This window comes from Caloenas nicobarica, chromosome 15, assembly GCF_036013445.1.
Source record: "Caloenas nicobarica isolate bCalNic1 chromosome 15, bCalNic1.hap1, whole genome shotgun sequence".
Lineage (NCBI taxonomy): Eukaryota > Metazoa > Chordata > Aves > Columbiformes > Columbidae > Caloenas > Caloenas nicobarica.
In genome coordinates, this window is record NC_088259.1 from 7,997,243 (window position 1) to 8,010,447 (window position 13,205).

The 13,205-nt window shown below is 55.3% G+C and overlaps 1 protein-coding gene across 1 annotated transcript in view; it reads left to right on the forward strand.

Annotated features, from left to right (window-relative positions):
* The first annotated feature begins 874 nt into the window (after positions 1-874).
* Positions 875-13,205, forward strand: part of JPH2 (junctophilin 2) — a 32,759-nt gene continuing 20,428 nt past the window's right edge. The window contains exons 1-2 of the mRNA XM_065645965.1: positions 875-1,706; positions 9,088-9,871. Of these exons, the coding sequence (XP_065502037.1) occupies positions 1,328-1,706; positions 9,088-9,871 (1,163 nt within the window). The 5' untranslated portion in view covers positions 875-1,327. The remainder of the gene's footprint in view (positions 1,707-9,087; positions 9,872-13,205) is intronic.

The window sequence follows — 13,205 nt, forward strand, 5'->3', positions numbered from 1 at the left end:
AACTTGCTGTTTGTGGCAGCTCTGCCCCAGAGCTCAGCACAGGTCTTGGGCCCATCGCAAAGGGCAGAGCACAGCTGATAGCACAGTCTCACCTCACAACTCTTGCAGCTTCTCAGCAGCTTGTGGTCCGAGAGGGGAAGGTCATCTCTTCACAGTCCTGCTGTGCCAATGTCTTTAGGAGATGAGACAGGTGTGGCTGGAAGAAGGGAGAGTTTGGATTATCCTGTTACCCTGGTGTTTCATTCCTTGTCCTCTCCATCATCCGCATTTGGTGACATGGATTGCTACAAGCAAGGTGAGCTGTCACTACTCTTAATGTGTCTGCAACTACCCCAAGTGTAGGGCCTCATCTTCTCCAAATACAGCGAGACTAAATTATGCTGCCAGCTGTTACACAGCGGGTGATCTTGGTGAGTTTGTTGTTTGGGAGAGGAGGGAATGCCTACTTGTGAATGCTTTTCTATACCCTACAGCAGCTCTGAAGTTCACTTTAAAGCAGCAGCCAGGCTGAGCAGGACGTACGCTGTAACTGTGCTTTGACTCCCTGCTGTAACTCCGCGAGCAAACGCGGTCCGGCCCCGCGGCTGCGCTCTGCCCGGGATCGCTCCGGGACGCGGCTCCTCCGCCCGCTCCCGCCTCTCCCGGGGCGGCTGCCGGCGCGCCCGGCCGGGCAGCGTGGCGGGAGGGACGCGCCCCCTTCCCAGGCTCTCTCTATTTTAAGCAGACATTTACTTTCCCAGCCTGTTCTCCGCCTGGATCCCTGCCCGGGACGGGGGGGGGAATGTCTCTTCCCTCCTTCATAAAAGGGCCCCGAGGCGGAGGCCGGGCTCCGGGGGGTTATTTTTGGGAGCAGCTCCTGGGATCCGATGGCCTTGTTAGGGCAGCGCTGACCTTTCTCCCGGCGGGGGAGGAGAGTGGAGCGGAGCGCCGGGGCGGGCAGCGGCGGCGGCCGGGGGAGCGCAGCCGGCTCGGGACCCCGTTGCTCGGCTCCCCGCGCTGCTCGGCTCCCCGCGGGGCGCCGCTCCCCGGGCTGCTCGGCTCCCCGGGCTGCCCCATGCCCGCGGCGAGGGCGCGGCGGCGGGGCAGGTAGCGGCGCGGCTCGGCTGCCCCTCCCGGGGGGGCTCGGACCCGGCCCGCCCCTCTCCTCTCCCCTCCCTCCAATTTCTCCTTCCTCCCGTTCCCCGGCCCCTCGGCCGGGCGAGGCGAGACAGGAGCGGCCGCTCCCGGTGCCCAGCCCGGCTCCTTCGGGGATGCGGCAGCTGCCCCCGCGTCCCGGAGCTCTGCCCCTGAGAGAGCTGCCCGGCTGAGCGGGCGCTGGAGGGGCACCATGAGCGGCGGCAGGTTTGATTTCGATGATGGAGGTGCCTACTGTGGGGGCTGGGAAGGGGGCAAAGCCCACGGGCACGGCATCTGCACCGGCCCCAAGGGCCAGGGCGAGTACTCGGGCTCCTGGAACTACGGCTTCGAAGTGGTGGGTGTATACACGTGGCCCAGTGGCAACACCTACGAAGGCTACTGGTCCCAAGGCAAGAGGCACGGCCTAGGAATCGAGACCAAAGGACGGTGGGTTTACAGAGGCGAGTGGACCCATGGCTTTAAGGGACGGTATGGCGCGAGGCAGAGCATGAGCAGCGGAGCCAAGTATGAAGGTACCTGGAATAACGGCCTGCAGGACGGCTATGGCACCGAGACGTACGCCGATGGAGGTAAGGGTGACTCCGGAGAGGCTGGGGGGATGATGAACAGCGTGATACCCAGACCACGGTGGCAGAAGCTGCGTGTTGTCCCCGCTGAAGGGGTGACCTGTTCCTGTCCCTACTAGTGAGATCCAGACAGGCACGGTGGTCTACAATGAGCCATTGGGGTGCTTAGGTCAAGAAGCAGGACCCGGGGGCAACCTCCTCGTAAATGCGTGTTTGTGCAGCTCGCCGTCTGCAGACACGAGGGAGCAGCAGCAGGAGCATTGCACCTGCCATCCCTCCCTCGGGACCTGCTTTCAAGTGTCTGTATCAATATTAACACCAACCAAATTGGTTTTGTGTAGTCTGTGACTCTTTGCTCCCCAGGGACTGGTTATTGCAGTTCATCATTGAACCAAACCAGAAACTCCTCGCTGGTGCTTGACCGCAGCGAGCTGTTCACTCGCTCATCGGGCAGCGAGCTGTGAATGTTTTCACGTTGGATATAAGCTGCCCACAGCACCATAGCATGCTTTGCTTATGCATTAAACACTGCTGGTGTGCCTCTGACAGGCTGCCTGGAGATCTGCTTTACTGAACTGTTTTGACTGAGTTTATCTAAGCTGTCTAGAATACGTAGTCACACGCCTTTCCCTAAAATAAATCCCTTCGATTACTTGGACGCTCTCAACCCCTGCTGGTATACAAATGCACTGTGTAGTCAGATATTTGTTGTGTTCTGTAAATGCTCGGTCTAATTGTGTTCTTGCATTAGTGGCAAATTAGGGGTTAGAAACATTGCAAGAATCTCTGTGCAAGTAATTCTGTGGCTCTTCAGTACTGTAATGTTCCAGGCTGCCATATTTAGGGTACCTAAATAGGGCGATTTGAAAGAAATACTCTTCAAAATATGGATAAGAATTGCATCTATATTTATCTAGGACAGGCAATTAAGTTTTAATTTGTAAAGAAAAATAGTGGTAATGGTGTAAATCTTCAGAATGAAAAACATCAGATTTATAGAAATTAGAAAAATGGACTAATTCAAGACTGGCTGTCAGGGTTTTGCTTTTATAGATGTATTTTTCAATGAGTTGCCTAGGTACGAGGCTAACTTTAACCCTGGGAATGTAGTCCCGAAGTTGACTGATTTTTGTCTGTGCCCTTTGAGGCTGTAGGTACAGATACAAGATGATTCATCCCTCCATTTCCTTAAATTTTCTCCTCACTCTGCCCCGTGGCTGTGGAACAGTTAAACCCTGAGCTATGCAGGTTGAACCGCAGCAGCGAGAGTTCAGGTTAACACATACGTGTGCACTCGTGTGTTGCAGAAACTTCACGTGGCCGTAAGACATGTAGGTTGCATGTAAGATGCTCTGATGAGTAACAACCAGCTGTCAGGTAACTGTCGGCAAAGGCTGCCATTGGGTCCTTCATTCTGGAGACTGGAAGGTATCCTATGAATTTGCGCAGTCGCTTCCTTCCTGCTTCCTAAAATGCATCTTCTTCTAAGGGTACAGGGCAACTGGATTTCAAGTTAATGCTGTAGAGAATTTTGAGAGGCAAAAATTGACACAGGAGTTTGAACTTGATTAGATCTTGGACTAAAAACTGGGGATAGGAAAGGGAAAAAGATGAGTCAAGATTTTCTCCTGTAAGGATATATAAGATACTGCTTCTGTCAGCATGGTGCTCCCCAGGGTGTTGTCCTGCACCCAGAAAAGTGCTGTCCCTGTGATCCCTGGTGCCGCCCGAGGTTGACAGTTTAGCCCTGATGTCTGAAGATGTGCCCTCCACCTTGGGCAGTGCTGAGCTGAGCCCAGCTAGACCTGGCTCGCGAGGGCTGTGCTGTGGGTGCCCAGCTGCTGCTCCTTGCATTGGGCCGTCACGTCTAGGCTGGTCCGAGCCGTTCATTCAACACGTGAGCTTCTCTGATGCTACAGGAACGTGTAGGAAGCTGCACCCAAAGCCAAGGTAGAGGTTGCCAGCAGTACCACATAGGTAAGACTTGCAGGGCTCACCCCTGTTTTGTTTCCTCACCTGTACACAGTAACCATCTGCAAGATCCTGATGTGACCAGGCTGCTAGTTGGACCTGTTGATATTTGGATTTCGGGTTGCCAAGATAAACATCTGGAAGGGCTTTGGAAATCTGCCATCCCTCGAGTAGGGGACGTGATTCCCAAGCCCCCTGGAAGCAGCCGTGTGAGGAAGAGGGCTCTGGGAACGCGTGGGTCTTGCCGGGTCGTTAGAAGGTTGAGGTCATGGTTGAACTGCCTGTGGATTTCAAGGGTCTGTAGTTGATTCCAGTGTTTTAAAACAGACTTTAAATTAACTTCATATATATATACACATACAGAAAAACTTTATACTTCAAAATACACTTAAAATATTCTTATAGAGTTGTCTGTGATTTGTAGCTTGTGGTTGGCCGAGGTTGGTGGCTGATAAAACCCAAAACCTGAGTGAAGCTTTTTGAAATCCCATATAGATTTTTGGTGTCTAATAAGAAGTGGACACATGGTATGGTTTAGCCTAGGCACTGCATGGATCATTTTGCTTTTTCTCTCTGCTACCAAATGCCCATTTTTGTTAAAGCTCTGTGAGACGATGGCTTGGAGAGCTTGCCTTCTGTAACATTGATTGAAATCAGCCAAGGAGTTCAGAGCTCCTGATGTGGCGGGGTAAAGACAGTAGCACTATGATATAGTTCCTTGGGTATCCAAGCTGAATAGACATGTGTCTGCTGCTGTCACCAGGAAAGAGCTCAGAGCCCTTTATAGGGGCAGGATGCATCAGCTAATGTGGGCAGTGATTGGGCTTGTGGAAGGCACAGCATGAAGGAACTCATCACTTTGAAAACTAAACTATGAGTAAATACTTAGTTATTTGTAAGTTTTGTGTCCTCTGTAAGGAAGGCCTCATTTCAGGGATACTTTTCTGCTTTTGACTCCGAGTGCTTGCCTCAGTCAAGACTTACTGCAAAAAAAAATCATCTCGTTGCTAATGCAGAATAATGCAGTGTATCCAGGATCTGTCCCAAAGCTAGACTTTGCTATACAAATAAGTGTTTATATATCTATATGGGGGGGAAAAACAATCGAAGTAGCCTAAAACCAACTTATTTTTGACACTGGAATTTGCTGTCTAGGGTGCTAAGAGAAAACAGCAGTGTCAATTAACTCTGCGCAGAAACAATTGGACCATTCAGCAATCACCAGACTACAAGAAAGGGGAAAAGAAATGCAGAAGTGTGCTTTACGGGGGGAGATGAACTGGGGTGATGTGGAGCAGCGCCAGCTCCTCGGGTGCCCGGGCAGGGCGGTGGGAAGGGGCCTGGGATGGGGCAAAGGGAGCAGCATCCGTGGGGCTGCGGCTGGAGAAGCAGGAGTGGGCTCTGGGTGAGCCGAGATGGTGCTGGCTTGTGTCTGCTGCCTCTGTAGCAAAGCTCCTGTGTGGCTGAATTTGCCCCATGAATTAATGCTGTGATCCCCCCGCCCAGTTTTTTCCTTCCCTCCCTCCCCCTTTCTTTTCCAACAGAAACCATCAGATAATACTGTTGGCACAAAAAACAAGCACTAGTTTTTCGCTCGCCTGTCTCACGCATGGTGCTACGCATTGATTTAATGCCCGTGGCCTTTTTACACTGAGTTCTTCCAACACGTCTGTCATCACAGTATTTGGGTAACAGCAGAGGACTGTGGGGCAGTGACACGGTTTGAGTTGTTTGCATTATTTACCTGGTTGTTTGTATTATTTACATCCATCGCTAATTATACGAGAGCTCAGAGGTGACCGGGAAGGGGAGACGTGATGCCGCTGACAGCGGGCACTCGCTGCCAGGCTGGGTGTGCACCAGGAGCTCAAGCTTTCGCCTGTCCTGCTGCCAGGACGAAATGGAGGGTGCTGCCACCCCCTCGCTGTGTTTGGAGGGGAAGGCTGCAGGGATACCATTTTCATCAATCCCACCGTTTAATCCTCCCCGTCCTATGAAGATACCCAGGCAGGGCCACCATCCGCTTTGGCTGGGGATGGGCAGAGGTGGTGAACCACGTGCCTGGGGGTTGCAGAGGAACCAGTGGTTTTTTGTCATTAAGACAAGGAAAAATGCAGCCAATTAAAGGATGATTGGGGTCTTGTCCCCCAGTAACCACACCTCGGTGGCGTTAGGTGACTGTGTCCCACCACCCTAGTGAATCAGGAAGGGTGGGAAAGTGGCACTCTGTCCCATTTTCTTCCTGCATAGAGATTTTTTTGTTTGTGGGTTTGTTTTTTTTTTGGTTGCACATCCACTGCTTTTTATATTATTTTTTACAGAGCTTCAGATGCATGTGAGCTGCCTGGCTGGCAGCTTTGCATCCTGCCTGTCCCTCCCATGCCCAGGCTGCTTTGATATTCAGGAGGTGTCGGTGGCTCGGGGAGGTGCAGCCCTGCTGAGCGACTGCGTGCGGTGCACAGGGGGTTTGCACAGCCCCTTTTCTCTCTTGAACTGGCTGCACTGGGACGTGCTGGTGAGCCAGGGCTTGGCTCTGCTCAAACCTTGCGTGCCCCGATGCACGGCTGCCGGCGCCTGCAGCCGCTCTCAGCAGCCTCTGGCTCCTCTCCAGGGGTGATTTATGGCTCTGCCCTGGCACGAAGCCTCAGCCGGGCACTGGATCGCGGCGTGACAGGGACACGGCACTGCCTGCTCGTCCCCGCAGTCACTGGGCAGCGCTGTGCGTTGGTGCCCACTGCTAAGCCGGGCTGGGTTGGAAGGTTTTGTCACACCACGTGTCAGAGGGACAGTGCTGCTTGTGCCGTGTGGGCCGAAATCAGGCAGCCGAGGCCAGTCTGAAGAGCTGGTGTGAAACCTCATGTTGAGAGTGGGCACATGTGGCCCCAAGACATGTCACCCCAAGTCTGTGCTCCCTGAAGATCCGCTGTACCATGTGGCTTTTCCCCTCCAGGTGACCCCGGTGCTGCCTCTGGGCATTGAGGGGAGCAGGGACTTGCTGGAGGGCAGTGGCTGCTCCGACCTGGCCCCCGAGGAGCAGCTGAGTCCCCTAAACCTGCCAGGCTTTGCCAGAGTTCCTGTTCCAGGGGGTGAACACAGCGGCACTACCAGCTGCAGCCTGCTATGTGCGAGGCCGTCCCCTCCTAGGAGGAGGTCTCCAATGTCACCCCGATCGTGTGTCAGCCCTGCTCGCTGGCCGGGTGAGGATGGAGCACTGGCTTCACCGGCTGGTGGTGGGGAGGGATGTGGGGGCACCACAGGGGTCCTTGTAACTTCATTTTGTGCTGGGCAGAGCCATCACCATTTTACAGAGAGGGATTTGGGAGCACAGTGAGGAATACCCCCCGATGCTTGGACGTCTCCAGCAATGGTCCTTGGCTCCCTGCTCCTGCGCAGACTCCTGACCCACACTGCCCATCCTGTTCTTCCTAATGGAGATTCAAACTCTGCCAAGAAACTGGGCAGTGGCCCCTTGCTCTGGCAGCCTGCTCCCCGTGCGCGGTTGCAGCCCGCAGATGCTTTGCACTACCTGAACTCTTACTTTTTTTTTTTTTTAGTAGAAGAGACCAAATGTTTGCAGGGAGCCCAAAATCCTGTGTGCTGTGGGGTGGGCAGGGGCTGGCAGGGGGCAGCTCACCCCGGGGCAGCAGCTGCTGCCCGCTCGGGCACTTCTTGTCTTTCCTGGCCCCTGGTGCTGTAAGTTAACACTCCACAGGCGGATCCAAAGAGGATTTCAACGAAACCTGAAGCTTGGGAGGAGAGATTATGCTGCAGAAGTGGCCTGGGAGACCGTAAAATATGCACTCCCACAATCACCAAAGAAGGAATTGGATTTGCTCCTTGGGGAGCAGGGTCATCTGTGATCTCAGTAACAGCATCTGAGGGGGGAGATGAATGCCTTGAAGATAGGTCACCCCCTTCTTTCTCAGCCTGGCTCCGCTGAGCCTCCCCAGGGCTCTGGGAGTGCTTGCTATCCCAAAATTTGGTGCCTCCTGGTAGGTCACTGCTTAATGAAAACCAGGTTTAGGACAGATGCCCGTGAAAATGACCCCAGTGTGGCTAGCGCTTTACTTATGCAAAGCAGCACCCAGGAGAGTAAAGGAGTGGGGTGGCCTTTCCAAGGGTGTTTGTCCCCCCCGGCACACCCTGCCTGTTCTCCTGCACCCCAAGAAGGAGGGCTGCCAGCAGCCTCTGCCCCCAGGGTGCTGGTTTGGGACGAGATGGCCCGTCCAGGTCCTGTAATGCTGGAAGCAGAGCTGAATGCTGCTTTTGTTTGGGGTGGTTTGCTGGTTTCTGAGGCAACTGTATCTACAGAGCAAGGAGAGCTGGGCTGGGGAGACAGCTCGTCCTGTCCCGTCCCATCCCTCAGGACTCGGTGGGGATGTGCTGACCCCACAGCCCGCTGTGCTGGCACGGAGTGTGCGTGCTGCCCCACCAGCCCTCCTGCCCGTCCTAGGAGCTCTTCTCGCGGGGGGCTTTGATGCTACTACTTTGTCTCTTGGCATCCTGGGGAGAAGAATCAGAGTGGTCATCTTCAGTTCACTCCTCTAGAGCCTGCAAAAGTGCAGACCTGGAAGGGGTCTGGAGAAGAGTGATGTGCTTTTCCCAGTCCTTCCAGGTGTCACTGCCAAGGTCCTTCTGGCTCCTAGCAGGGTCTCGTACCCAGGGTGCAGCCCTGGCCGTGGTGAGCATGATCCTCTCTGTGTCCCCCCATCATCTGACACTGTGTGCCCTCTTAAGATGGGTCTGGAGGAGCATGGTAGGGTGGTGTTTTTTGAGGTAGAGCTGGAGGAATCCCCCACAGAGCTGCTCTGCTCCTCTCCTCCCTTTTTCACCCATCTCTTGGTTTGTGCAGTGTGGCATAAGCGTTGGTCTTGGGGCCATGGAGAAGCCCAGCAGATGCAGCTACAGGTACAGGGGCAGCCACTGCTGTGGGCCAGGTGCCCGACTCAGGGGTCTAGAGCTGGTCCTGGCAGCCTGTGAGTGACAAACTGCAGAATGGGCTGAAAGGGACTGTCACGGAGCCAAGGAGAGCTGTGTCACCGCAGCTCGCGTGTCTGCTGGGGCTGCTGCCACCCTCTTGGCACAGCCCGAACTCCAGCCCCATGGGGCTGCCTCCAGCTCTGGATGCAAATCCAGACCCCATCCCTTGAGTGGCTTTGGGTTTGCACCAATGTCCCCTGGCACCCCAGCCCCTTCCCAGTGAGGGGGCGCCTGCCAGCAGCGGCTCTCGGGCTTGCGTCCTCTGCCCTCTGCTCCCTGGGGACAGCTGCACGTGGGTGAGCGCTAGCAGAGCTGTGGCGTTTCTTTTCAAGGGAAGGTGGCTGCATGCTCTCTAGGGCAGCGCTGCCCCTCAACCCACCTTCCTTTGCAGGACCAAGCTGCCTTTTCACCCTGTCTCTCTTCTCTCCCGCAGGCACGTACCAGGGCCAGTTCACCAACGGCATGCGGCACGGCTACGGGGTGCGGCAGAGCGTGCCCTACGGGATGGCCTCCGTGGTGCGCTCCCCCCTGCGCACCTCCCTGTCCTCCCTGCGCAGCGAGCACAGCAACGGCACCCTGCCCCAGCAGGACTCCCCCGCCGCCAACCCCGAGAGCCTGCCCCTCTCGCCCACCATCACCCGCGGGGGCTTCGCCCTCAGCCTCTACGCGACGGCGGAGGCCGGCAAGCCCAAGAAGGGGGGGCTCTTCCGCAGGGGCTCCTTGCTGGGGAAGCTGAAGAAGTCCGAGTCCAAGTCGTCCCTGGCCAGCCAGAAGAGCCGCGTCAGCTTCCTCAAGAGTGAGAGCGGGATCAGCTCGGCCGCCAGCGATGCCACCTCCACCGTCAGCCTGGGTGAGGGTGCCGAGGGCGAGGAGTACCCGCCCTTTGAGTCCGACATCGATGCCACCACCACGGAGACCTACATGGGCGAGTGGAAGAATGACAAGCGTGCCGGCTTTGGCGTCAGTGAGCGCTCCAGTGGGCTGAAGTACGAGGGCGAGTGGCTGGACAACCTGCGGCACGGTTACGGCTGCACCACGCTGCCCGATGGCAAGAAGGAGGAGGGCAAGTACCGCCACAATGTCCTTGTCAAGGGCATGAAGAAGCGCGTGATACCCCTCAAGAGCGCCAAGATCCGACAGAAGGTGGACAGGAGCGTGGAGGGGGCTCAGAGGGCCGCGGCCATCGCCCGGCAGAAGTCGGAGATCGCAGCATCCAGGTAGGTGCGTGGGGCTGCAAGGCACAGGTCCCCATGGCGGTGGTGGTCCCCATCCCACGTGTCCTTCTGGAGCTGTGTTACGTGCCTCCTCGTTGTGCACTGGCAGCGGGGTCAAACGTGGCTCCTCACAATTTCTATTGAATTATTTTTACTAAATGTTGGCAGAGTGGGGCTGAGGTCGCTCCTGGCAGCCCAGGAGTGCTCAGGACCCGTCATCCCTCTTGCTCCCTCTCCTGTCCACCTGCAGCCCAGTCCTGGGGGGAGCCGGTGGCCAGCAGGGATGCTCAGCGGGACAGGGAACGGGAACTGGTAGGATGGGGAGCACCCAGGCATCCCAATGCCAGGGCATCCCAACCGTGCCAGGCTGCTGGAGCTGCTGGGTGTCATTGATGGGACAGAATGGCAGTGGGGTTTAACTGTGAATCCAACAGGCTCCTGAGCAGCTGGTGGGACATGTCCAGATGAATTGGATCTGCAGCAGAGTGCAGCTCAGCCCCAGAGGCACCAGCGTGGCTCTGCGGGGAGTTTATGCGATGCATTGGCTTAACTTAGCTGGGATTGCCCCCTTTCGTCCCCCCAGTTTGTCCTGGCCAGACTCCAGGGGTGGGCAGGGGGCTGCGGCAGCTGGCAGCGTGCCTGGAGATGCATGTGCAAGGACGTGCAAGAGGGAACACGCGAGGGGCTGCTGCCGCATGCAGCATCTCTTGTCACACCAGTGTCCCTTGTGCTGGCAGACACGTGGGTGCCGTGTTGCCCCTACGCTGCCTGGTATGTCAAGACCAGACAGATGGGCTGTGCTCAGAATTAGCTGCATTAGAAATTAGCAGGAAAGTGCTGTGCTAATTGCTCTATCATCCCTCCCGGGATGGAGGAGGCAGGAGATAAAAGAGAGGCTCTGGGGTCTGCCTGGGAAGGGGAGGGGAAAACCTCCTCCTCCTGCTCGTGTCCCTGCCCGTGTCCGAGCGGTGCTGGCAGCACAGTCCTCCTCCCACAGCATGCTGGCCTGGCAGGGACCAGAGATCGTCAGGCAGGGTTGGAGCCTTCGCTCTTCTCCTCTTTCTCGGGGAAACATGGTTATGAAAGACCTCGAGGTTTCACCTTGTCTCTCCATCAAAACCTCGCCCCGCACAGGCTTTGCTTAACTGCTGGGCAGCAGGTGGGACTCAAGGCCTGTCCAGCCTTGTTCCTTTTTAGTGCTGTTTAATTATCAAACTTCCTTCATTACAAAGCAGAGATGGGGAATAACGGCCAATAATAATTCCCAAGCCCCATCCCTCCCCTCCTGGAAACCCTGGCTGGACTCTCCCTTGGCCGTTTCTGCTCCAAAGTTTTGTGGGGAATGTGATTTTTTTTTTTTTTTTTTTTTTTTTTTTTTTTTTAGCAAAACCCAGTTGCCTCGGAGACCAGCAGAGACGAACCAGCAGGATTGCAAGTGAAACGCCGTGTAGGGCCAGCTAGGATAAAAATAACAGGCTGGGGTGGTGTGGGGCCCGCCGGGTCCTGCTGGCAGGGCAGGCTCAGCCCAACACCAGCTTCGCCCTGCCCGGGAAAAGTGTGCGGCTGCAGCACAGGGCGCCCGTAAATAAGCAGGCTGGAGCTGCAAAGGCTGCTCCCCGAGAACTTGGCCGGTTTACACAAGCCTCTTTTTATTATACACTATTTACACTTTGGATCAAAAGCACTCTGCAGTGTTTTCCATCAGGGGCTGGAATGCGCCTGCTGCCCTGATGGGGGACTGCATCCCTCCCCGGCACGGCTGGGGAATAATTTCCTATTAAGGAAACCTCAGAGCTGGAGGAAATAGGACGTTAAAGCCGTTTTTTCTCCAGGGAGTCCTCCCCTCGCAGACCCTGCGATAGAGTGGCTGTTGTGCAGGGAAGAGGCGGCCGCTCGCCCCAGCCCTGCGGATCCCTCAGTCCCGTTCCTGTGGCTGAGCTGGAGCCTCTGCAAGGAGGAGAACTTGGGCTCCTGTCAACTATAACTCACCGTTTCCATCAGCATTTATTCCTGGTGTACGTTACTCTGGGCAGAGACACTCTCTCTACCTGCTGCCCTTTGAAAATCTGGCTCGTGCTCTCCTCCCTCCTCCTTTCAGCTCAGCTTTAGAGTCAGAAGTAAATAGATAATTCTACCCTGAGAGGGTCCTCACGTTAAATCCCAGCTCTGCCACCGACTGTCTCTTTGGCCTTGAACCTTGCCTTGGTTTCTACACCCAGGACAGAGAGTAATTGCAGACAGATTGTGAAAATCAATTATTATGGTTTATAAAAGGGCTGTACTATCATTAGCATTGCCCTAGCTTGTAACTACTTGGTGGCATTTTCTAGATGGAGCATTTGTATTTCTCCTCGGATGGCAGTGTGTACCTTACCCAAAAAAATGTCTTTAAGGCTATACAAATCCTTTTTTGGAGGAAGACATGACATATCCATATGTAAGGTTATCTCCAGGAACTAATTAGCAGGACCCAGCTGTGCAGATGCCTGACAATCTCCGTATACCTGTGCTGTTGCATACAGATGTTTGAGTTACATTTGCTTCTGGCACTTGTTGGGGGGGCTCCTGCAGAGCTAAACTACTGTGATACCCAGCCTTCTGCTGTCTGGGGGTGAAACATCAGGAGAAGACCAGATTTCACTCTTTTGTACCATAGAAGGCATAGAAATCCTGAGGAAAACAAGCCCAAGTGGCCATCTGTTGCCTGCTCTGCTGCCTGTCCTGCCTGAGCAGCACTGCCCTGGCCTCCTTGGCTCCCTCCCAAATCCTCCTGGGCTGGAAATCCAGCTGCTTTCCCTGTTGTGCAAGAGGATGAGGACAGAGCTGGCATCACCTTGCCACTGGATGATGGAATGACGATTTTTTTTTTTTTTTTTTTTAATTATTTTGGTGAAAATCATTTGGTGTGGAGTCACGCTGTCCTAAACAGCCCATCCCAGCTCAGCCCAGGCAAAGCCTCTTGGTGCTGCTCAGATGTCAGGCAGAAACCTGGGGCACGTCTGTCAGCAGTACTGGGGATCAAGTAATGAGCTGGAGCTACTGGAAGTTCAAGTGTGCTGAATCCTGCCCAGGCTGCTGGGAGAAAAGCCATTCTGGAGTGCAGCCGCTGCAGCAGCCAGCAGACACAGCTTTACTCCTGCCCAGGGGAAACCACAGGTGGACATGGGGTTAATACGTGCTGTATGATGTCTGTTAGCTGTGCCTTGTGCTGCTGGTGCGCTGGGACTTGCCTTGCTGTGATCCCAAAGGATTCGCATCGCAGCTGGAACGCGGCCGTTCCCATGGTGCCAGGTGAAGGCACCACCAAGCTGTGAGTGAGCCAGTTAAAAAACATCCC